Below are 22,233 nucleotides of genomic sequence, written 5' to 3'. Positions count from 1 at the left end.
TTGTTTTAATGAAAACTGAACTCCTGGCACATATGGAAGAAGGAAATAACGAGAGTAACAGGTGAACTAGCTTTAAAGTGTTGTGGATAGAGACTTTAAAGTAGTAAGAAACTGTATTTATTTATTTTTTTATTAATTTATTAATTTTGTACATTTAGAACAGATAAAAATGTGCAATTAATCGATTAAATATTGTAATCGATTGACAGCCCTAATTTACACTGTATGTGTGTGTGTGTTCTAAATCTTTAAATCAGAACGTGGTCATCAGGTGACAGTTTCATGAAACCATGTAGTTTAATCTATCAGCATTGCTGTGTGATGGGATTGAAAACAGTGCATTGTTAAATTGAAAGCATTGCCGAACTGACCCACAGCTGACCCGCAGCACTCCTCTCACAAAAGCTAACCCATATAACGCCGTGTTTACGTGTTTCTGTCATCTTTGTGTCCCTTTAACAACAATTAAACACACACATACACGCACACACACGCACACACACAGACGTCATCCTGTCCGCACACATCACGCACGCTTGTCTGGATGGAATGTGACGCCAAAGCTCTCGCGGAGTAAAACACCGGCCATTTTTCTCCATGTATAGCAGGGCACTTTGTGCTTGGGTAGTGTAACGAGAGTGTTGCGATCTCTTTGATAAGCACACAAGTTCTGGCAAGTTTATTTTTGTTATCCAAGCATCCAAACTTACAACAAACAGGACACAAATCATGTTTGTGTTTACCGCTGCAAAGTTGTTTCGCTGACATCCCTGTCCGGATAGATGCTTCTTGTCTAAACTGTCGCACAAATGGAAATGGTGCCTAGCCAGGAGAACCAGTTCGTACCCAAAGAGGTGAGGTTATATCGCGTACCCTGCTTCCCAGGTTGGAGACTCAGGCTCTGGACGTTAGCTGTCACCCTTGTAGACCATGCTCATTAATAATGGGAAAAGTTTTGCACCACTTTCGGAGTTTGCGATCTTGGTGTATCATTCAGAGGCTATCTCTCAGCTGCTAACACTTGGACGGCCTATCATGACACGGCTAACTAACGTTATAACGCTAGCTAACATCGGTTAGCGGCTAGTTTCACTGCATCTCAGACAAAGTGAGTTAATGACGGTCAGTTAAAGCTTTAACACAATTATCATTAAGTTATCTAGCCTTCGAATGTGGCCTTTTGAACATCGAAAACTCCTGAGCGTTTAAAATGTTGCGGTTGACATTATGGTATCCCCCAAAACAAAGACAGTTGTCAACAGTAGTTAGCCACAAGTAACATTAGCTAACGTTAGCTTTTGAATTCTGGTTAATGGCAACAACTCAAGCTAATCTAACGTTAGATGTTTTTGAAGTTGCTAAATCAAATGCAAAAAGCTACATCGATGAACCTAGCTGACAGTGTTGAAGCAACGTTTAGCTACCCCTAATGCTAGCTTTATAATGATGCATAACGTTACTTTGATTCCTTCTTGTCCGTGTTTGCAAATTGTTTTGAATATAATTTGTGGCTTTACTTTGAACGTTAGCTTGTCACATTTGCAAGCTAACGCTAATGTTAGCGGATTTGACTAGCTAACGTTATTTTTATTTCGTGTAATACCACGTCAGCGTCAATATTGGTTATAATAAAAAATGTTCGCCTTTCCTATTTTTAACTCATTTGTCACAATGTTACTTCTGCTAGTTTATCCTGCCATGTTTGACTCGGTGGTTAGCTGCCGACGTACAATATGATCCTTGCGTAACATGAAACAATCTATTACTCTACGATGGCACTATATTGTCGAAGTAGAAAATGAATCGGCTTTACAGCTTCTGTAAACACCATTAATGGTAATTTGTATGCTGACATGTTGGCTCAGTTTTAAGAGTGGATTTTAACAAAAACGTCCTAGAGGGTACTATTGGCATGGCAGTCATATTTACGTATATTTATAGGGTAACCTGAAGTCCCAGTGTTTGATTAAGAGTGTTTTGTTTTATAGCACCTTGGCTGCATTTACGTCAGCTGCCGAGTCATACGTCAAGCATAGGACGTACACGTTGACATTAGGGCTGGTGGGAAAATGGGATTCTCTGATGCAGCACTGCCCACTCTTGAATTTTCAATAGGTTTCATAGTAGTAGTGTAGCCTTTAGTAGGGCCCGACCGATAAAGGATTTTTAAGACCTATATCGATACAAATATTTGGTGATTTAAAAATCCGATATCATTATATATAATATGATAATGCAGTTTGTTTTTATTGTCACAACAGAACAGAGGAACATCAAAATATATTAAAGTTCTGATAAATGAAATGTATAAAAATACAAACATAACCTATGAAACTTAAAGGGTTAAACATGAGTGTTGCCAACAGTGCCCTCTGGTGGATAAACTATGCAACCCAACACTCATAACATGGTTGAAGGGTGTTCTGTCCGTTTAAATATTAATTTATCGGCCAGTATAAATGCCGATACCGATAGTTTGGAAAATGCCTAATATCGGCCGGGCTTTAGCCTTTATCTACTAATTGATCTAATCTAATAAAACTGCAGGACAAGCCATTATTTTAAAGACTGATGGCTCAAGCTTGTAAGGAGGAAATAGGTTTGTTGCTGTTAAAGGTGTTGTAGGTAGGATTGTGAAAATCCAGGACTTAGAAGTTGAAAGGACACAGTTAGACACCCCCTTGGCCATGATTGGTGCATCTGAACAGGATTTTTGCAAATCGCACTACAGGCTGTAGGTGGTGCCAGAGGAGCCAGATTTTTTTTTTTTTTTACCTGCTTCATGTAGTTCTCGAACATAGGGTCAGTTTCAGCAAGCAAATATAACAAAGTTAGTTTTATCTACTGTACCTTTTTAAGTTTTTTTGTTTTTTTCTCAAACAAGTTAATTAATCAGCTGGCCGTCAATATACTTCAGACTATTCTTTAGCTCTGTAGACATGCTGGTAGGACAGAAACATAAAACCTAGTTAAATATCACTTCCAATACTTTAGTTCTGTTGCTGAAATTGATGGTGAGGTTACAAATTATTGACTAATGTTGTGGAAAAACACATGAGCTCAAGTGTGGTGATTTAAGTTGCAGTTTGGTGTTGAAAGTTGATGAGTGCGGTGGTGTGGGATACCAGATGACAATCAGAGCTCCGAGTTGATTCCATGAAACACTTGTGAGGCAAGGCGCCCAGTTAATAATCCCAGTCATATAATCACACTCACACAAACATGCATAGAATCTGCCATTCAGAATCATTCAGAATACATAACAGCGAGTCGCTCGAATGACGGCCGCCATCTTTAAAATACATTAGCCAAAGAGGGACATACCTCCGCTTTTCGCGTTTTTAAGCTCAGTGGCACCATCACGAATGCAAGGGGGAGATTACTCGCCAGGGAAGCGAAAAAGAGAATTAAAACGACAACGCGACAGGCAAAGCAACAAGACCAAAGTTAATATTGGAGTGGCTGGAACAGCTGCGTGTAAACGATGGAGATACTAAGAGCTAATTTTGGGTTCGGCCACCGTAGGAGTTAAAATGCGCTTGGAATGGGAAGGGCTAGAAAGTAATATTCAGTTGGTTGTTGTATACAATTTCACCGCTAGACGGGAGAAATTCTTACACAATCTAGCTGTAAGAAGCTAAATAAAACCTCCTTAGTAGTTTTTACAGTCGCCATCACCAAAACCATTTTTTGGATACTGTAGTTCATCCAAATTGATGGCTTGTTACATTGCTGGAATGTAACTAAGTACATTTACTCAAGTACTGTACTTTAATACTTGTTGAGGTACTTGAGTCTTTTCTTTTCATGCCACTTTCTACTTCTACTCCGCTACATTTCAGAGAGAAATGTACTTTTTACTCCACTATATATTAATCTGACAGCTTTAGTTACTGGTTACTTTACAAATGAAGATTGTAACATGTAGTTTATCAAACATGATGCGTTGGTATGAATTAAACTATCCAACAATATACAGGCCTACAAGTACAGCTGAAATGATTAGCCGATTAAACACTTTCACACAGTTTCTAAAATGTGAGGAGTCTTCTGCATCGAGTACTTTTTTATTTTTAATACTTTAAGTACATTTTCCTGATGATATTTACACATGTTTACTTAACTAACATTTTCAATGCAGGACTTTTACTGGTAACAGAGTATTTCTACCGTGTGGTATTAGTACTTTTATTTAAAGTGCTCATATTAAGCTTTTTCCCTTTCCTTTATTTTGTTAAATCTTTTTTGTGCATGTGATAGGTTTACAAAGTGAAAAAGCCCAAAGTCCACCCCAAAGGGACTTACCATCTCCAACAGAAAACACTGTTCACAAACTGCTCCAAACAGCTCTATTGTAGTCCAGCCTTTACTTCCGTACAGAACGTGCGTCACTTTGTAACACATGTTATAATGCTCGCCTAGCTGCTAGTGTGGCACGCCCTCATACTCTGCTTCTGACTGGGTAGTAGTCCTTACCTAGCTACTGCACATGTGCGACTCCCAACAAAGATGGAATAGAAGTAAGATGCCTCACTCTGTAGCCAAAATGGAGAGCTCAACACACAGGGTGAAAAGAGGAGCTGCTGCAATGTGCAGTACATCAAAAATGTTTTTTGAAAATTAAACCATGTAAACTTATTCTGATATAACCTCTAAATACAATTATGAACCTGAAAATGAGCATAATATGAGCACTTTAAGTAAAGGATCTGAATACCTCATCCACCACTGCTTAGCACAGTGTCGGGTTAAGTTTAAAAATGTGCCACTAACAATAAATTGTATTTTAATTAGAATATTGGCTTAGTTAATTTCACTACCTGCATCTCTGTTCTTTTATGCTTTTGTGTGCGTGTCATGTGCAGTTGTAGTTAGGTTACATTTTGGTAAATTAAGATTTCATGGAAGCTGATATTTTACAACATTAAAGCCTGTCATTATTTTTGTGCCATTTAGAATCCGTTGCAGCTGTAAAGAAATACTGTCTGTGCTTTGCAGTACATGTGGTTTTATGTCGGCACCTTGTGATTATATGCACGGTAAAAATAACCTTTAATCTCATAATACACTTGTGTGTTGTCAGCTGCAGCTACTTTATAGGACCTGTCACATTTTGCCAAGATCACAAACCTCAAAGAGAGGTTGCAAAAACAGGAATAACTATATTCCTGTAATTATGAACCCTTCATTGGGTGAGAGGTTGCTTTTTCCCAGCCAAACAGTGATAGGTGTAGGCCGACAAATCAGCCTAATTTAGCCTAAATGTGTTTTTTAAGGGTAATTAGACAGGCATGTTTTACAACTTATTTCCTTGTTGTGTTTGTTTTATGTTGTTCTTTACCCTAACTATCTCATATATCATTAGGGTGTGTTTTGGAGTTGCAGACAGAATATTTTTGATGAGATGAAGAAGATTTCTCAGGTAGCCTTGCCTTGTGTGTGGTGTGGGAGGGAGAAAAAGCATGACATTAAATAAAGTACTGTAGATGTAGCAGCATCGTGATAACATTCTTTATCTGGAGTCAGCCTCACAAACAGCTTCATCAAACATAAGAGACATGCAATGTAATAATCACCACTGCAGTGACATACTGGAAGTTGTGTTCTGTAAAACAAAAAAACTATAATCATATTATTTGAAATTGAAATGCCCATATCAACATACCAATACAGTACTTGAGTTTTGGTTCTGATACCAAAGGGATAGTTTTTTTGTTCCTTACTTCATTGAACAATAACATGTTGTCTAAAATTAGGCCAGACTTCTCAAATATAACAGTGTTTAACATTATGTTATTACAACAGTACAGTATTTAAATTAGGCAGTATCTGATCAAGAAGAAAAGTACACAAGATTAGTGTGTGGGACAGTTTTTCAATAGCCTAGGTCAGTATTCAATGTAAATAAAAAAATAAATAAAAATGTAATCCCCATCAATACAGATACCAAAATGAGGCTTTTTTGAATACCTTATTTTTTAGGACTAGAAGCATTTTTTTCTTAAAATTTTTTTTTTTTGCAAAATGTTAATTTTTTTTGTAAAAATAAATAAAATCTGAAATTGTTACCATTTTCATTTAATTGTAACTAACTGATCAAAGAATAAGTAAACAATATTACAAATGTAATCAAGTATTCGTATCCAGCTTCTGATATTTTCTTTTTTGATGCTTTGACACATTTCACTTTAAATTAAAAATTATTAATGTATCACACCTCTATATCCAGCTGTATCTTTTTCAGAAATCGATCAGTACTGAGGCATGACACGAGGTGGTATTTTTCTTTTGTGTACTGGCGTGTTTCTGATATTTGTTGCACAGCCTTCCTAACTGTTGATTCTAACGCTTAGCCTTTCACCAGCACATGGTGCATAAAACACAAAATACAGAATGAAAATGTAGCCAATATGTCATGTTTATGTTTTCCCTGTTCTGGTTGATTTGCAGATCCAAAATGCAGCTGAGGAGCCCAGAGTGCTGTGTATCATTCAGGATATCACCAGTGCAAAGACGGTCAATGAGAGGCTGACCCTCAACCTGCCTGCTTCAACCACCCTCTGCAAACTATATGAAGATGTTGCCCGCAAAGCTGGATATGTGAAAGCCACTTTTGACCTTGCTTGGGGAAATACGCCCGACATGGTTAGGAAATTCATGAATCACTTTTGTTTCTGCCAACATGTGATAATGGTTTTCCACATACATCTTCGAATCTCTGTGTAGTTATGGTTCTGAAATGGGTTGTAGGCTGAAGTTTAGTGATCAAAAGGTTGAGTCTCGGCAAAAATTGCATTTCAGGGTTTTAAAATGTCACGGAGCAGGCGTGCAAAAGGCTGTTTATTAGCTTGATTGTGTGTTGAAAATTTGAAGTTTGCACTCTGTAGGTGTCCCTCTCGTATTACTGCCGAACAGTGCACTAAAATATGTTTCTGAAAACATTTTAGGAGAGACGCAGGCAGTAAAGTAACAGAATCTTGGTTTATATTTGACACGGTCTAGTTTTAATCGGAGTTTGGTCTTTTGGAGTTTCAGAGAGAGCGTCTCTCTCTTGATCTGGTTCTATACTCTTTGTGCCCGTATGTGCAAGGACAGTCTGTAGTTCTATGGGGGGGAGTTTACTCTAGTTATTTTACACATACTACCCACACTGTTATGATACAAAGCTGGTTGAAAATCGGCAAAGTATCAGTAAAGAGATGGTTAAAGCTGCACTAGTAAACACACCGTACACTACCTGGCCAGTACCAAATGGCAGACGGACAAAGTCTTGTTAGATTCATAGCCCCTACCACTTCTTCATTAAGAGGGCTGTGTCACCATATCATGGCCTCAGTGAAGCTGATTGGTCGAGATATGTATGAAACCCAGACAGCGCCAGCAGATAATCTTTGATTCATGCTATCAGCGTTCAAAAATGGATTTTGCCATACCATTGTTTTCTGCTACAAAGAAAACAAAGTGTGTACGAATGGTGTTGCTAAGAGAGAGCACTCTTATATGAATGAATGCATTCCTAATGTGCTCCCTCAGTGTTTTCTATATTTGTGTATGTACCACTCCCTTTTCTTAAATGAGCACAAGCTAATCCTGCTGCTGACCCAGGCCAAAGCCCAGTGCTGTGTCTGTTGTTATCTCACTGATTAGGGCAGTGGATTAAGCCACTGTATGTTTCCACTGCAGCACTTTGCTTGCTTGTCCTCAGCACGTCTGGGAGAAAGACAGAAAGTCTTTTGCTACATAGCATTGCTCACATGTTGGCTTCAAGCTACTTTCATTGTACGCGTCAATACAGAGGATTTGCTGAAAATGATATCGGGGAGAATCTAAGTCTTCTTGTGAGCTCATCCATTTTGTAGACGTTTTGAATGTGGCTGTCTACATTTTCCAGGGATTGTTGTTTTTCATGGGATTTTTGTTTTAACTCTGCCTCCCTTTAGGTGCCACTGGACCACAGCAGTGAGATGTCCCTCTCAGATTCTGGGTTTGAGCCTGGCGGGAAGAGGAATTTCCTCCAGCTCACAGACAAAGATGGAGAGCAGCCCCAGATTGCATCGGTGAGTGGTACAAGATTATCAAAATTAGTTGCTGATTTCCTAATAAAATATTTGTTTTTACTGTTAGGTCTAGTACAGTGAGATTGGTTTTGGAAACTAAAGTTGTAAAAGTGTTATTAAAAGGTTGCTTGTTGTATGTTTATGTGCGCAGGATGAGTCGGGAACAGCAGACAGCAGTGGGCTGGATGACAGTTCCCAGGAGCGGATAATCGGGCCCCTACCGAGAGACGGCGCTGCAGGCTGCAGTGGTGACTACAGCAGTCCGTCTTACTCCTACTCATCCATCCTCAACAAATCTGATACGGGTGAGTTTTTTTTACCTATTTGTCACCTTACATACAAATCAGGTATCCTCTTACATCTTGTCTCTTGTTCTCCCCACCACTGTAGGTTACGTGGGCTTGGTCAACCAAGCTATGACCTGCTATTTGAACAGTCTTCTACAAACGCTGTTCATGACCCCGGAGTTCAGAAATGCACTCTACAAGTAAGGAAAGTCCTTCTGAAGTTTTACTTGCGAAGTACAACTTTTAAAATTCTTTTATAACTTCTGTCCAACTTCAGCTGGGAGTTTGAGGAGACTGAAGAGGATCCAGTCACCAGTATACCCTACCAGCTGCAAAGGCTGTTTGTTCTGCTGCAGACTAGTAAGAAACGGGCGATCGAGACCACTGATGTGACGCGCAGCTTTGGCTGGGACAGCAGCGAAGGTGAGCATTTGTACTCTGCTGTGGCTAGACTCACATGGCCTGTCTTTTTTTTTTTTTTTTTTTTTTGTGTGTGTGAAAGGAGAGACCATGTGCCTCTGCATCTGTACACTCAATTACACCTTTTGTGCATTTCTTTTTTAGCTTGGCAGCAGCATGACGTCCAGGAGCTATGCAGGGTCATGTTTGATGCCCTGGAGCAGAAGTGGAAGCAGACAGAGCAGGTAGAAGAAAGCAAGAAGTTTTCCTAGACTTATGACAACAACCCCCCACCACCCCACCCCTCTCCAATGGAAACAAAAGAGCTACTGTGTGGAAAGTGAAATGGGCCAGTAAGCCCCAGGGTTAGCTGTTTTTTATCTCAGGAGTGAATTATAAACTGCAAACACTTAATCCAATGTGCGTATTTACAGCCATGTGGTCTGTACACACGAGCTCCTGGTTAGCACAGAATAACTGCATGTGATTGAGCCCCATGAAAAAAATAACAAACTACTATAATGGATACATTACAGCACAGTTACGTTTACAGTGTATGGTAACTGGTAATAGAATTGTTGAATAAATAACACTTACATTTCACTTCATTACTTAGACCAATGGATCATCATAGAGCTGAGCCTGATGAACTGAGTCTGAGATGTCCTAAAACACTCACAGTACAGTAGTCCCTTATGAATTTTTTAACATGTAATTTTCGTCCTTTTGACAAAACTAGGGATGCACCGATTGCAAATTTCTCAGCCGATACTGATACCAATGTGTAGAATTTTCATTTGGCTGATGTTGATACCGATGCCAATGTTTTTTTTTTTGTGCCAGCACAACAATTATAAAGAAATACTGAACCATCTTCATCACCATGACTGTGAATGAGCAGAAATTCCCTACCATTAGCGAATGTACCTGAAGGCACCTGCTTTGTTGTTTGTTTCCATAACTCACTCACGGGGAAGGCAAAATGTTGCTACACAGGTGACTTCAGGGAAGCAGGAGGATTTTCTGTTGTTTCTCCGTCATCTCCGACTCAGGCAGTGGCCATGTCTTAAGCTGCATGCTACCGGCCGCTAAGCTACGCTGTCTGTGCTCTCTTGGCCTCCACGTCATCTCTCCGTTTTTTATTACTTGCCGGAAATCGTTATACACTTGAAATGTCACAGGACTGTTCTTTTTTGCAGCTGGGTAGGCTACTGTTGTATGAGTCAGGCCAATTAACGCAGCGCAAAATAGATAAACATGGGCTACTGCCATCCGTGCATGTCACCTTATTTTCCGATGGGCCAATGACAGTAAATGGGGCGGACATTGGAATCCCGATGCATCGGTGCATTCCTAGACAAAACTTTACTATTCTTAGATTCTTACCACTAGTGGGGCAATACATTCAGAGTTGTTTTTAATGTATTTATTGTATCTATTTTTAACCCATCCAACTGTTTTGGATGGCAGGTGGTGACACACAGGAATAATTGCACAATGGTGCCTCCTTTTTAGGGAGCAAATGTAGCAGGGAGAGAACATTTTGTAGCTCAAACAGATGCTGTATTGTTACAAGTGAAAAATGGCTGAGATTGCCTGACTGTCATGCCTCATATCCTCAGGCTGACCTGATCAACCAGCTGTACCAGGGGAAGCTGAAGGATTATGTCCGTTGTCTGGAGTGTGGCTATGAGAGCTGGAGGATTGATACTTACCTGGACATCCCTCTTGTAATCAGACCCTTTGGAGCCAGCCAGGCCTACAGCAGTGTGGTGTGTTTTCTCTCCACATTCCATTCCTTAAAACATTTATACATTGGCAGCAAAGATTTAAAATAACCTTTAACAATCAGTCACAACTACATCAAGACTGCCTTTAATTTCGGTACTGGCAGCTTATTTTAATACAGTTTATGACCATTTAGTATTTTTGCCTCCATCTAAACGAACCTGAAACAATGTTTTCTACTACAGGAAGAGGCTCTGCAGGCATTCATTCAACCAGAAACTCTTGACGGGCCCAACCAGTACTTCTGTGAACGCTGCAAGAAGAAATGTGACGCCCGGAAGGTGAGCACACTGAAAACGTGAGTCGTGTTCAGTGAAGACAGTGTTCTGCTATTGACCCGCCCAATTCCTCTCTACACAGGGTCTGAGATTTCTGCACTTACCCTACCTGCTGACACTACAGCTGAAGCGGTTTGATTTTGACTACACCACTATGCATCGCATCAAGCTTAACGACCGCATGACTTTCCCTGATGAGCTCGACATGAGTCCATTTATCGATGTGGAAGATGAGGTGAGAGCAGAAATGGCATTACCTGTTTCCACCACTATTTCTGATTTTACGTTAGATTAATACATCTTCAGAGTAGTGAATGTTTTGTGGCTTAATAAAAAAAAAAAAAAAAAAAAAAAAAAACCTCAATAACACGACATAAGCTGTGGTTATGTTTTTATGCCTTCACGAGAGTCATGGCCAGAGGTGTTATGGTTTTAGGTTGTCCGTCCGTCCCCACTCTCATGAACGCGATACCACGGGACCCCCCTGGTTGGCACAAACGTCCACTTGGACTCAGATGTACTAAATAGACTTTGGAGGTCAAAGGTCAAGGTCACTGGGACCTCACAAAACATTTTTTGTTAAAGTTTTTGGCCATAACTCAAGATTTCCTACTATAATTATGACAACATTTCACAAAAAATGTCTAACGGGACAAAATAATGAAGTGATGACATTTTATATCCCAAAGGTCAACTTCACTGTGACATTTCCAGATGATATCTTTTAAAAAGCAAAACATTTTCAGTCGTAATCTTGTGTAATCCATTGGGTGTTCCGGGTAAATCCGCTACAGTGTTCTGTCCAGGAATGTATCCCATGCTGGTTACCTCCCGCTGGGGAAATATTTATACCCTCTTAATACCAATACATCTAGTAGTGACATGTGATACCCCTGGGTGTGTGTGTGTGTGTGTGTGTGTGTGTGTGAATATTATAGTGCTTCTGTGTTCATTAATATGACAAAACACTAGGGCAAGATAAATGTACAAACGCCTTTTTAGGCCATAACAACAACACCGGGTGTCTGTTTTTAATTTGATCAAGTAAAAAGAATACACCTGGAGCTAGAGTATGTGACACATTTTAACCCCTCTCAATGATTGTTTTTGAAATGACCGCCTCTGTAGAAGTCACCTCAGACAGAGAGCTGCACTGATAGTGGAGCAGAGAATGAAGGCAGTTGCCACAGCGACCAGATGAGCAACGACTTTTCCACCGATGATTGTGTGGATGAGGGCATCTGCTTGGACAGCACCGGCAGCACAGAGAGGGTGTTGAAGCCAAAGGTAATCCTCTTGACCACTTGCTAAATACAGTAGATATTTGTGTATTGTTGTTGTTAATATCCTTGGTTTTTGAATAGTGTGTGAAAGTGTATATAACTAGAGATGTCCCGATCAAGTTTTTGGGCCCCGATCCGAGTCCTTTAACATTGAGTATCTGCAGATACAGATTCAGATTTTAAGTAATTATATTTTCCTAAAGGTTGATTTAAATATGTATCTGACCCATTGAAATAACAGGCAAAGCCTTCTAAATTCGGCTCACCTTATTCTTTTAAGTTTTCTTGACCCAGATACTAAACATCCTGATGAAAAACTAGAAAGTTGATAAGCTTAAGTTATTGAAAGTTTAATTTGGAGAATGAGACCCCTCAAACTGATGTGACATGATCAGCCTAGAGAGAAGACGTATCACGCTGTTGGATTTGTTTTTGTTTTTTTTGATTTGTTGGGACCACAGAAACACTCAGTCCACTCGAGTTGTTACAGAGTTGCTTCAGAGTGATGCTTCTTTCACCTTCTAAAAGTCTTTGGCCGACTACAGACACTGGTTGCAGAGAGCACACAAGCCTGATTACAGCCAGGTTTTATTTTGGCCTTCCATCAAGTTACTCACAGAATAACGTTATTTAGTGACAGGTAAAATACCATACAGCCGGGAACGTTTGTCATTTTAGCCAGTGAAAGCGGTGGTCTACAACAGCTAAAAATGAAATAGCGGTTACCTGCTACCAGGTCATTCCTACATATGACCTATACAAATAAAATTAAAAAAGAACCTGATAGATAGAGATGCTTTCATACTGGACATAAGGGGTTGGTAAATGCTTGAGTATGAAAATGATGTGAATCGCTGAGGCAAGGACTTAGGCACCAGGTCTCAACACACTTCAACAGATTGTGGATCACCGTTTTATACCACCACCATTATCAAAACTCCAAATTATTTATTTAAATTTCCTCAGTAGAGTTTCCGAGAGCAGCGAAGCTCTACTAAAAGCCCTTCGTGCCTCTCTGTTGGTGTTTCCTTTACAATGTCTCCCATCTGTAGTTGCTGTGGCAATATTGTAGTGATGGGGGAGGCTCCTGGAAATGTTTTTGAGCAACTGACAAAGCTGACAAGTTTGATTTTGGTTTATTTGTTTCACAGAACATAAAAAAAACAAATTACATTAAAGAAATACAAAAATACATGGAAGTGTGTGGTAGAAACCTGTAGCGGCTTATATAAAACCCACAACCAAAGTACATACGCAAATGTAGACGTACAAACTAAAAAATACATTTTAAAGTGTTAGTGTGTAAAAAATTCATGAAGATGTAATAAAAATAAAAAACATAATAATGCATAATTAACAAATAATTGCCAAGTCATGCATTACTTCCCTCTCCTTGTTACATGAAATGTCTGTCTTTCATTCATAATGTGCACTGCACTTTCCAGATGATGACCCAGCCAGACACAGGTCATGGTGTTTTTGTTTCATAAAATTGAATTATGAGCTGTATCTCCCTGCTGTGCATGCTTTCTTCATTTGTACAGTCAGTGTTGCTTATTTGATGTGACTGTAGCTCTGCAAATAAAGCATATATTCAGCTTATATCTTGCTATTGCAACTGTGGTATCATTAGTAGATGTCCCTGTTGTCAGCATCAGTTAATCCTGCATGTTGAGCATCAACAAACCAAAGCTTGGCTGTTGTTTTTATGTGAACAATAAGATTTTCTCTGTCTATTCTCAGAGTTTACTGACCTTTGAGCTGTTCTCCGTCATGGTCCATTCTGGGAGCGCTGCAGGTGGCCACTACTACGCCTGCATCAAATCCTACAGTGATGGCCAGTGGTACAGTTTTAATGATCAGCACGTTAGCAAGGTCAGCCTCAGCCCTTCGTAACCTGTTTTGTCCTCTTACAGCACTTCAAATGTCGGTCAGAAAGACTCACCAGACTATATCAGTGTTAGTCATCAGTGTGTACTAAACTAAGCAAACAATGTCAGTGTCATTTTAACATTGTAGTTATCATTAACATGGTCGTATCCGTTGAATGATTCAGTACGTTTCTGTGCATTTCTGTTGGGCAGATCACCCAAGATGATATCAGGAAGACACATGGCGGGTCCTCAGGGAGCAGAGGCTATTATTCCAGTGCCTTTGCAAGGTGAGTTGTCATATCAAAGTCAAGAGGGTTCATGTTCATTCTTTGTTCATTTTCTTTCATGTTTCTGTTGAAGCATGAATCAGCTTCTCTTAGGTCTGACAGAACTATATTTTCTCTATTTATATATATATATATTCCACTACATGTATTAATGACATCCTTTTCTCCCTACAGCTCTACAAATGCATATATGCTTATTTATAGATTGAAAGATCCCTCGAGGAATGCAAGTAAGAAATTAATTAAATCCAATCTGCTGTAGGTAATGCCAAAATTTATTTTGCCTTAATGGTAGTGTAAGAAACTTGTTAGAGGCATTGTGATCATACAGTGCTATTATGTTAATTTAAGTGACTATTTTTCCAGTCCTGGCACTTGAGATATTGTCCTGTAATGTGCCCCACACCAGTAGAAACAACACCACTACATCCCTTCAGTGTGGCAGGCATATGCAGATGTTAATCTTAATGTTTCTATTACTAGGGTTGCCTTGACTGTGCTGGTCTTAGAATTAGTATGCAGTTTTAATGTGTACCCCGTCTGTTCCGTCTGCAGAGTATTTAGCTGCAGAAGACTTCCCAGAGCACATAAAGAGTTTGGTTCAGAAGGAGAAAGAGTCTGAAGAGCAGGAAAAGCGACAGAGGGAGATTGAGCGCAACACTTGCAAGGTACATGGTCCTTTTTGGATCTGTTCAAGATGTATTGTTTTGCTTCTGATTGAGGACCAGTTGACGCGTTGCTTCTCTTTTAAAGCAAGTTTAACTATTATTTTTACCTCCAGATTAAGCTTTTCTGCGTGCATCCTGTAAAGCTGATGATGGAGAGCAAGCTAGAAGTACACAAGGACAAAACTCTCAGAGAAGCAACAGAAATGGCCTACAAGGTTTGTTGGTTTATTAATTTTCCAACAACATAGCTAAACAATACATTTCTTCCTCTGACCTTTGATTGTTAAATGTAAGAGTAAAAAGTATTATTTGCATTATTGTGTAGTACCACTGTGTCTTCTGTGCCTCAGCTGATGGAGCTGGAGGGATTGGTGTCTCTGGACTGCTGCCGCCTGGTAAAGTACGATGAGTTCCACGAGTACCTGGAGCGCTCTTATGAAGGGGAGGAGGACACACCGATGGGCCTGCTGCTGGGAGGAGTCAAGTCCTCATATATGTTTGACCTGCTGCTTGAGACCCGCAAACCAGAGCAAGCGTTCCAGCCTTACAAACCTGGAGGTCAGTAGCCTGCTTCTGTTGAGTCATACTCATCTTGTTTTACAAGGGTTGTCCCTAATTGTGTGCAGTTACTTTAAAAAAAATAAAATAAAATGTATGATTAAAGCCCATGAAGCAGAGTCATGACTATGTAGTCTCCACTTAATGCAGACAAACGTTGATAGTTGTGAGCAAATGGACTGTACACACCAATGATGGATGTAGATGGTCAAATACCAATCAAATGAATATCATGTTTTTGTTTGGGTGTGTGTTTCTGACTTTCTACAGAGGTAATGGTGAAGGTCCATGTTGTGGATCTAAAGAGTGAGACCATCGCCTCTCCAATCAGTGTTCGGGCATACTTGAACCAGACCATCACTGAATTCAAACAGCTTATTGCACAGGTTTCCTACTCTGCTCGGTTTCTTAACTGCATCTCCTCTTCCTTTCTAAACTTTTAAACACCGGAAATTGTATAAAATAAGTTGTGTGCATTAGCCGTATGAATGTGATCAGTCTGTCAGACCAAAGCCTTATGTGTGTGTCTCTTCCCAGGCTACAGGGCTATCTGCCGAAACCATGCGCGTGGTCCTGGAGCGCTGCTATAATGACCTGCGGCTCCTGTATGTTCCAAACAAGACACTGAAAGCTGAGGGGTTCTTCAGGAGTAACAAGGTCCCTACATTTTCTTTTAATTCTCACTTTTGTGCTTCCATGTGTCCATGTGTGTTGCTGTGAAAATCTACTTGAACTTATTTTGTTTTTTATCAGGTTTTTGTAGAGAGCTCTGAGTCGACCGATCATCAGGTTGCTTTTACTGACTCAGTCTTGTGGAAACTGTTGGATCGTCACGGAAATACGATCCGGCTGTTAGTCTTACTGCCTGAGCAGTCTCCTGGTACCTTGGCCAACAGAACTCTTTGCCAAAACGTAGGAGGTGACTGTGATGTGCCCCTTGAGGGTTCAAAAGGTAACAGGAAATCTGTAGAGGCAATCCTCGAGGAGAGCCCAGAAAAGTTAAAGAATCTGTTGCTGGAGCAGCAGCAGCAACAGCAGCAAGGCTCCAGCCCCAGTGACAGCCAGAAAAGCTCTGAAACCAGTGACTTTGAACATATTGAAAGCCCAACCCAGGAGGCTGACTCAAACTCTTCACTCTGTGTGGCTGCAGACAACAGAGAGTTAGAGAACCGGATCAGGGCCACAGCGGGGGGCAGCAGCAGCGCCTCCTCTGACCCTGAGAACCACTTTGCCTGTGAGGAGCGCTCAGACTCTGAGGTGAACAATGACCGCAGCACCAGCTCAGTGGACAGCGACATCCTGAGCTCCAGCCACAGCAGTGACACACTCTGCAATGCAGACAGCGGGCCCATACAGCTGGCCAATGGCTTGGACTCGCACAGCATCACAAGTAGCCGTCGCTCCAAAGCCCATGAGGGCAAAAAAGAGACCTGGGACACTGCTGAAGAAGACTCTGGAACAGACAGCGAGTACGACGACAATGGGAAGAGCAAGGCAGAGGCTCAGTACCTGTACTTCAGAGCAGAGCCTTGTTCTCAGGATGACTCCTCGTCGGAAACACAAAAATGTACGAACCTTCTATTTATGATGCAGTTTAAAGGGTTAATCCTCCTTAAGTAAGGGCAATTTGTTCAAATTACATATCAAGAGGCAATGACTACAATGACTTTCTTGCAGAACTTGATTGAACTAGCATTGACAATATTGTGCAAATGAAACGTGTTCATCTGTGTTCAATCTGACCGAATGTTTAATTGTTGTTTCTTGTGATCCCTTTCAGGTTTAGTGGTTCACGTAGACAAGAGAATAACATTAGCAGCATTTAAACAGAACCTGGAGCCCTACGTGGGTGTCACCTCCACCCAGTTCAAGGTGTTTCGGGTGTACGCCAACAACCAGGAGTTTGAGAGTGTACGGCTCAACGAAACGCTCTCATCGTTCTCTGATGATAACAAGGTCAGGATCAGATTTAGAATTGATTTGTCAGGATTTTGTAGTTTTGTTTGAGTGGGACTTGACTTGTACATTTTTTATATTCCCATAGATAACTATTCGTCTAGGAAGAGCACTGAAAAAGGGTGAATACAGAGTGAAAGTGTATCAACTACTAGTGAATGAACCAGAGGTATGACCTAAAAGGCTTTTCTGTCACTATGCTCAAGAAAATTGTAGTCGATATGACCTGACTAATTTGCTGAACACAAATGATGACAATTTGTGCGTGTGTGTCTGTTTCCCAGCCCTGCAAGTTCCTCGTGGACACAGTGTTTGCCAAGGGCATGACTGTCAGACAGTCTAAAGAGGAGCTGCTCCCTCAGTTGAAAGAACAGTGTAAGCTTGACCTTAGCATTGACAGGTAAGACTTTTTGTTAGTATACATTTATTAAAAAAAATAAATAGATGAAGAAGTGTAGGTGTTTACGTGTGTGTGTGTGTGTGTGTGTGTGTGTGTGTGTGTGTGTTTAGCATTCGTCTCAGGAAAAAGACGTGGAAGAACCCAGGAACGGTGTTTCTGGACTACCATGTCTATGAAGAAGACATCAGCATCTCCTCTAACTGGGAAGTTTTCCTGGAAGTTCTCAATGGTAACACTCTTTCTGCAGTTTATATATATATATATATATATATATATATATATATATATATATATATATATATATATATATATATATATATATATATATATATATATATATATATATATATATATATATATATATATGAGGAATAAAATCCCAAGGTGCTTCGTCTGAATGTTATTAGAGTTGGCTGGTGGAGGCAGGGGCTACTCGCTACGTTAGCGTAGTAAAATGAGATCTCCGTGTTTTACAAGTACTTACTATCAAAGTAAAGCGGCATTACCAGAACTACAGCTAATAATCCCTGAAATGACCGTACGGGAGGATGTCCTCCTGTGTGTCACCATGACAGCTTAAGAAGCACTCGCTGTGGGGATTTGAGCCCTCGGCGTTGTCTGTCAGGTGATAGTTTGGTTGTGCGTAACTGTCTGCAGCAAATATTTTTTTTATGCACAATTATTATGCCGTTTAAGACTAACTCAAGGAAGCTCAAGTCCTGAAAATGAATAAATAGTGCTTGAAAAGGTGCTTAAAAGTCCTTGAATTTCATTTAGACAGAAAGTCAGTTTCTTTCTTTCTTTCTTTCTTGTCCACTGGGGAATTGTTATGTCTGTTTTTGGAAACCCATGACGTGAAGCTACAAATATCAGCAGATAAACTAGTACCAGAATACAGAGAAGCATGTTCTTTCTGTAGGTGAAGTTCCAGGCGAAATAATTTCCTTGTGCTATGGTCTGTTATGAACTGTTTCTCAGAACCGGAGAAGATGAAGTCCATGTCGCAGCTCGCTGTCCTGACCCGGAGATGGAGACCCGCTGCAATGAAGCTGGGGCCCTTCCAGGAAGTTATTCTGGAGAGCAGCAGTGTAGAAGAACTCAAGGAGAAGGTATGTCTGTGTCCTGCTGGATGCTTTTCACGTTTGTCACATAATTTAAACTGATAAAAGGTTCAATTTGTTCAACCATTAAAACAATGACCGTGCTCTCAGCCTAGTCAACCAACATTGGTAAGCAAAATGCAGGAAATAAATAACACCATAGATAAAAACATAGAACTATATTCCATAATAAAAACGGTTGATGCAGTGTCTCAGTTCAGTTTCACTGCTGAAACTGTACACATTGAGATGATCATGCCCAATCATTGTCACTGTAAGCAAAATCATTACTTAGGAGATGAGGTGGCACTCCAACTTTGTAAAAATCTGTTCTGCGCTCCATCCAAAATTCCCCCGGATCACACGCCACTACATCTCAGAGGCAAATACTGTACTTTTTACTACACTACAGTGTGGTATGCTGGCTGCTCAGCAGCAGACAAAAAAGCACTGCAGAGTGTTATCAACACCACACTGCAAATCATCAGCTGCCCTCTCCCCTCACTTCAGGACGCTACCTTTCCAGAGTAAAAATACATTGTTAAGACCGTTGTCTCCTCGGCCACCATCTCCTGCCCTCAGGGAGACGCTACAGTTCCATCAGAACACCAGACTAATGAACGGTTTCTTTCCAAAAGCCATCCAGACTCTAAATCTACACACATATAACTCTGCACCCATATTCACGTTTTTATTAGTGTTTTTACAGTCCATTTTACTGACCTGTGCTTTATTATATATATATATTTTTAAGAACTGTGCAATATATTATTATAGCAACTACCTACCCTTGTTTTTATGAAAAATGCTGAATTAATGTTTGTTTTATATTATACGTGGATGTGTGCAACATAGTTTTCTTTTAAACACCGCTGAGAGGGACACTCGTAATTTTTTGTTGTATTCATTGTAATATAATGAAAATAAAGGCTTCTTATCTTATCGCTTACATTGATCTGACAGCTTTAGTTACTAACCTAGTTACTTTGCAGATTCAGGTTAACAATACAAATTATAATCAATAAATAAATTATGATATTATATCAATAAGGCTTTAATTGTTCCCCAGGGGCAAATTCAAAAGCTACATGCAGTATGTAAAGCAATGTATCAGATGTACAGTATATAAATGAATTAAAAGCCTACATGAGTAGTTCTGTGTCTTGTCACCTTTTTAACTACAGTTTGCAGATCTGTAGCTTGATCATCAATTGATCTATGTAACAACCGTTGGCCTTTTGTGACTAATTTCTTTCCTCTGTTTGCAGCTTAGTGAAATGAGCGATGTTCCTCTCGAAAACCTGGAGTTTGCAAAGGTATGGGAAATGCAGTACCTCAACACAGGACACTTATTTTCATCTTCAAATCTATTCCATCTCTGACTGAGAATCCCCCTGTCTGTTCTGTGCAGGGTAGAGGAACCTTTCCTTGTGATATATCTGTGTTGGAGATCCATCAGGATTTGGACTGGAACCCTAAGGTGTCAACTCTGAACGTATGGCCTCTGTACATCTGTGACGACGGAGCTGTGGTCTTCTACAGGTAAAACAATTACAGTCCACAATCAAGTACTGATTCATTTTCTCTTCTAGTGCTCAGACACACAGAACTATGGTCAAGCAGTAATTTGTCATGAATATCTCTATTTATTCATTTGAGTTTAATGTTTTGGGATTAGGCATGTGCCAATATATATTTTTTTAAGTAATGTGGTGGTGTGGGATCAGTGTACACGATTATTATTACAATTGCTCAATGAAATTTTTCAATTATTAAAGCATAAATTAATTACAAATAATAATGAATAAATTACTTTTTTGTTTGAAAGTAAACCAAAGCAGAAATGTATTGACACAGTAAAAGGTATCAGAATACAGTTCCATTAGCAGCATAACTGCTTTTTCTATCTTCCCTCACAATTAATGCTCCACATACCACTTTGTTGAGCCCATCATTAATTCTTAAAAGATGGCGATGAAGTCCACAGTAGTATATTTGATTTCAAACATTTGTGACTTGAGATCAACATTTCTGTCGTCTTTGTGCAGGGACAGCACAGAGGAGCCTATGGAGCTGTCGGAGGAGGAGCGCAATGAGCTGATTAAGAAGGAGAGCAGCCGCCTGCTCAAGACTGGCCACCGTGTCAGCTACTCGCCACGCAAGGAGAAGGCCCTCAAGATCTACCTGGACGGAGGCCCTGCCAGGGACCCGGTGCAGGACTGAAGCACTGAGCACCGCTCCTCATATCTGGATCGTCTGGCTGCTGCAGCAGAGCCACCGGGCTACGGGACTCTTGTCTGAGTGTCGGGCCTGATAGTTACTTGAACATCAAGCAGCGTTGTGAGGCTGATGTGCTCTCACCCTCCACTCTGAGCCCCCAGGACTGGCTCAGAAACCCTCTAGTGCACTATAGTGTATTGTACTGTAAAGTTTAAAGGGAAGTACAAAAGCTATTGAATACAGAAAAAGAATCAAATACTGTATAGACAAATCAATTGAACGTAAAAGCTCCAGAGACGGATGCAGAGGTGTAAGGACTGTGAAACTGGGCTGGAAAGCATCCATCCTGTCTATTTAAGTCTCCTCACATCCTTTCACTGCGTGTGTTTCTCCTACTGTTTGAGGAATAGTGTTGATTCTGATTCATCTGTGACTGTCTTGTGAGTCCCTATGCTCACACACCCTGAGCACTGCTCTATTACAGAAATCATTCTTATCTTACATCGCTCACCTTCCTTTAAATACTTTTAAAACCAACAGCACACACAACCAAGAACTACTTATTTAGCCTGACCTCACTCTCTCAGTGACTTTGACAACTTCATTTTGAAGATTTGATGAATCAAAAAAAAGCAACAACTAAGAATTTGTGAACTGTTACATCACTTCCACTAGATTAAATAATTCATAGACTATTGGTCCTTTGATACAAAGTACAATGAAACAAAACAAAAAAAAGTAGTTAAGAATCTCCTTGTTTTGTTGTAAATTATTTTGCTCCAGATGTAATCGTGCAGTTAGGTCCTGTGAGGCACCAGGCACTCATCTGTTGTCTGTATTGACTTTACATTTTTTTTCACCATGTGAACTGGGTGTACATCTCTAATGTCATCCGTGTGTGTGGTGTTGTACTGAGGGGAGGGAGCTCTCTCTGGGGTTTTGGTGGAGAGTGTGAAGTTGTTTTTGGCGCTTCTGCCTGCTGCTGCAAGCTAGACTGAGGGTATAGAAAGCCGTGCTGGACTTCTCAGTCTGCCGGGGCAACTGGTCTGAGGACTGAAGCTCAGCATCCCGGCCCCTC

The 22,233-nt window shown here is 40.3% G+C and overlaps 1 protein-coding gene across 3 annotated transcripts; it reads left to right on the top strand.

Moving 5' to 3' along the window:
* Nucleotides 1-489: 489 nt before the first annotated feature.
* usp47 (ubiquitin specific peptidase 47) lies at nucleotides 490-22,092 on the top strand. 3 transcript variants are annotated; one of them, XM_028574125.1, is made up of 29 exons: nucleotides 490-854; nucleotides 5,366-5,422; nucleotides 6,451-6,645; nucleotides 7,941-8,057; nucleotides 8,209-8,362; nucleotides 8,448-8,544; nucleotides 8,622-8,767; nucleotides 8,909-8,988; nucleotides 10,366-10,515; nucleotides 10,717-10,812; nucleotides 10,892-11,044; nucleotides 11,938-12,096; nucleotides 13,836-13,967; nucleotides 14,177-14,253; nucleotides 14,428-14,483; nucleotides 14,809-14,921; nucleotides 15,035-15,136; nucleotides 15,272-15,479; nucleotides 15,750-15,865; nucleotides 16,017-16,136; nucleotides 16,233-17,046; nucleotides 17,260-17,435; nucleotides 17,524-17,604; nucleotides 17,720-17,835; nucleotides 17,946-18,064; nucleotides 18,814-18,944; nucleotides 20,204-20,251; nucleotides 20,347-20,477; nucleotides 20,984-22,092. In XM_028574125.1, exons 1-29 carry the CDS (start codon nucleotides 810-812, stop codon nucleotides 21,156-21,158), a joined length of 4,164 nt encoding a protein of 1,387 aa, XP_028429926.1. In that variant the 5' UTR covers nucleotides 490-809; the 3' UTR covers nucleotides 21,159-22,092. The 3 variants fall into 3 exon arrangements, with proteins under 3 accessions (XP_028429926.1, XP_028429934.1, XP_028429941.1); XM_028574133.1 differs by lacking the exon at nucleotides 5,366-5,422 and having other exon boundaries at nucleotides 491-854; nucleotides 20,984-21,158; XM_028574140.1 differs by lacking the exons at nucleotides 490-854; nucleotides 5,366-5,422 and adding an exon at nucleotides 980-1,122 and having other exon boundaries at nucleotides 20,984-21,158.
* Nucleotides 22,093-22,233: the final 141 nt, after the last annotated feature.

The sequence above is a fragment of the Perca flavescens genome, chromosome 1 (genome assembly GCF_004354835.1).
Source record: "Perca flavescens isolate YP-PL-M2 chromosome 1, PFLA_1.0, whole genome shotgun sequence".
NCBI classification, from domain to species: Eukaryota; Metazoa; Chordata; class Actinopteri; order Perciformes; family Percidae; genus Perca; species Perca flavescens.
Note: the sequence above shows the minus strand (reverse complement) of the source record. Positions and strands in the feature narration are given on the sequence as shown.

Coding starts and splice junctions, on each gene's coding strand:
- usp47 (XM_028574125.1), top strand. CDS start 810: ATGGAAATGGTGCCTAGCCAGGAGAACCAGTTCGTACCCAAAGAG. Junction 14,484..14,808: donor AGATCCCTCGAGGAATGCAA/GTAAGAAATTAA, acceptor TTCCGTCTGCAG/AGTATTTAGCTGCAGAAGAC. Junction 17,047..17,259: donor CTCGTCGGAAACACAAAAAT/GTACGAACCTTC, acceptor GATCCCTTTCAG/GTTTAGTGGTTCACGTAGAC.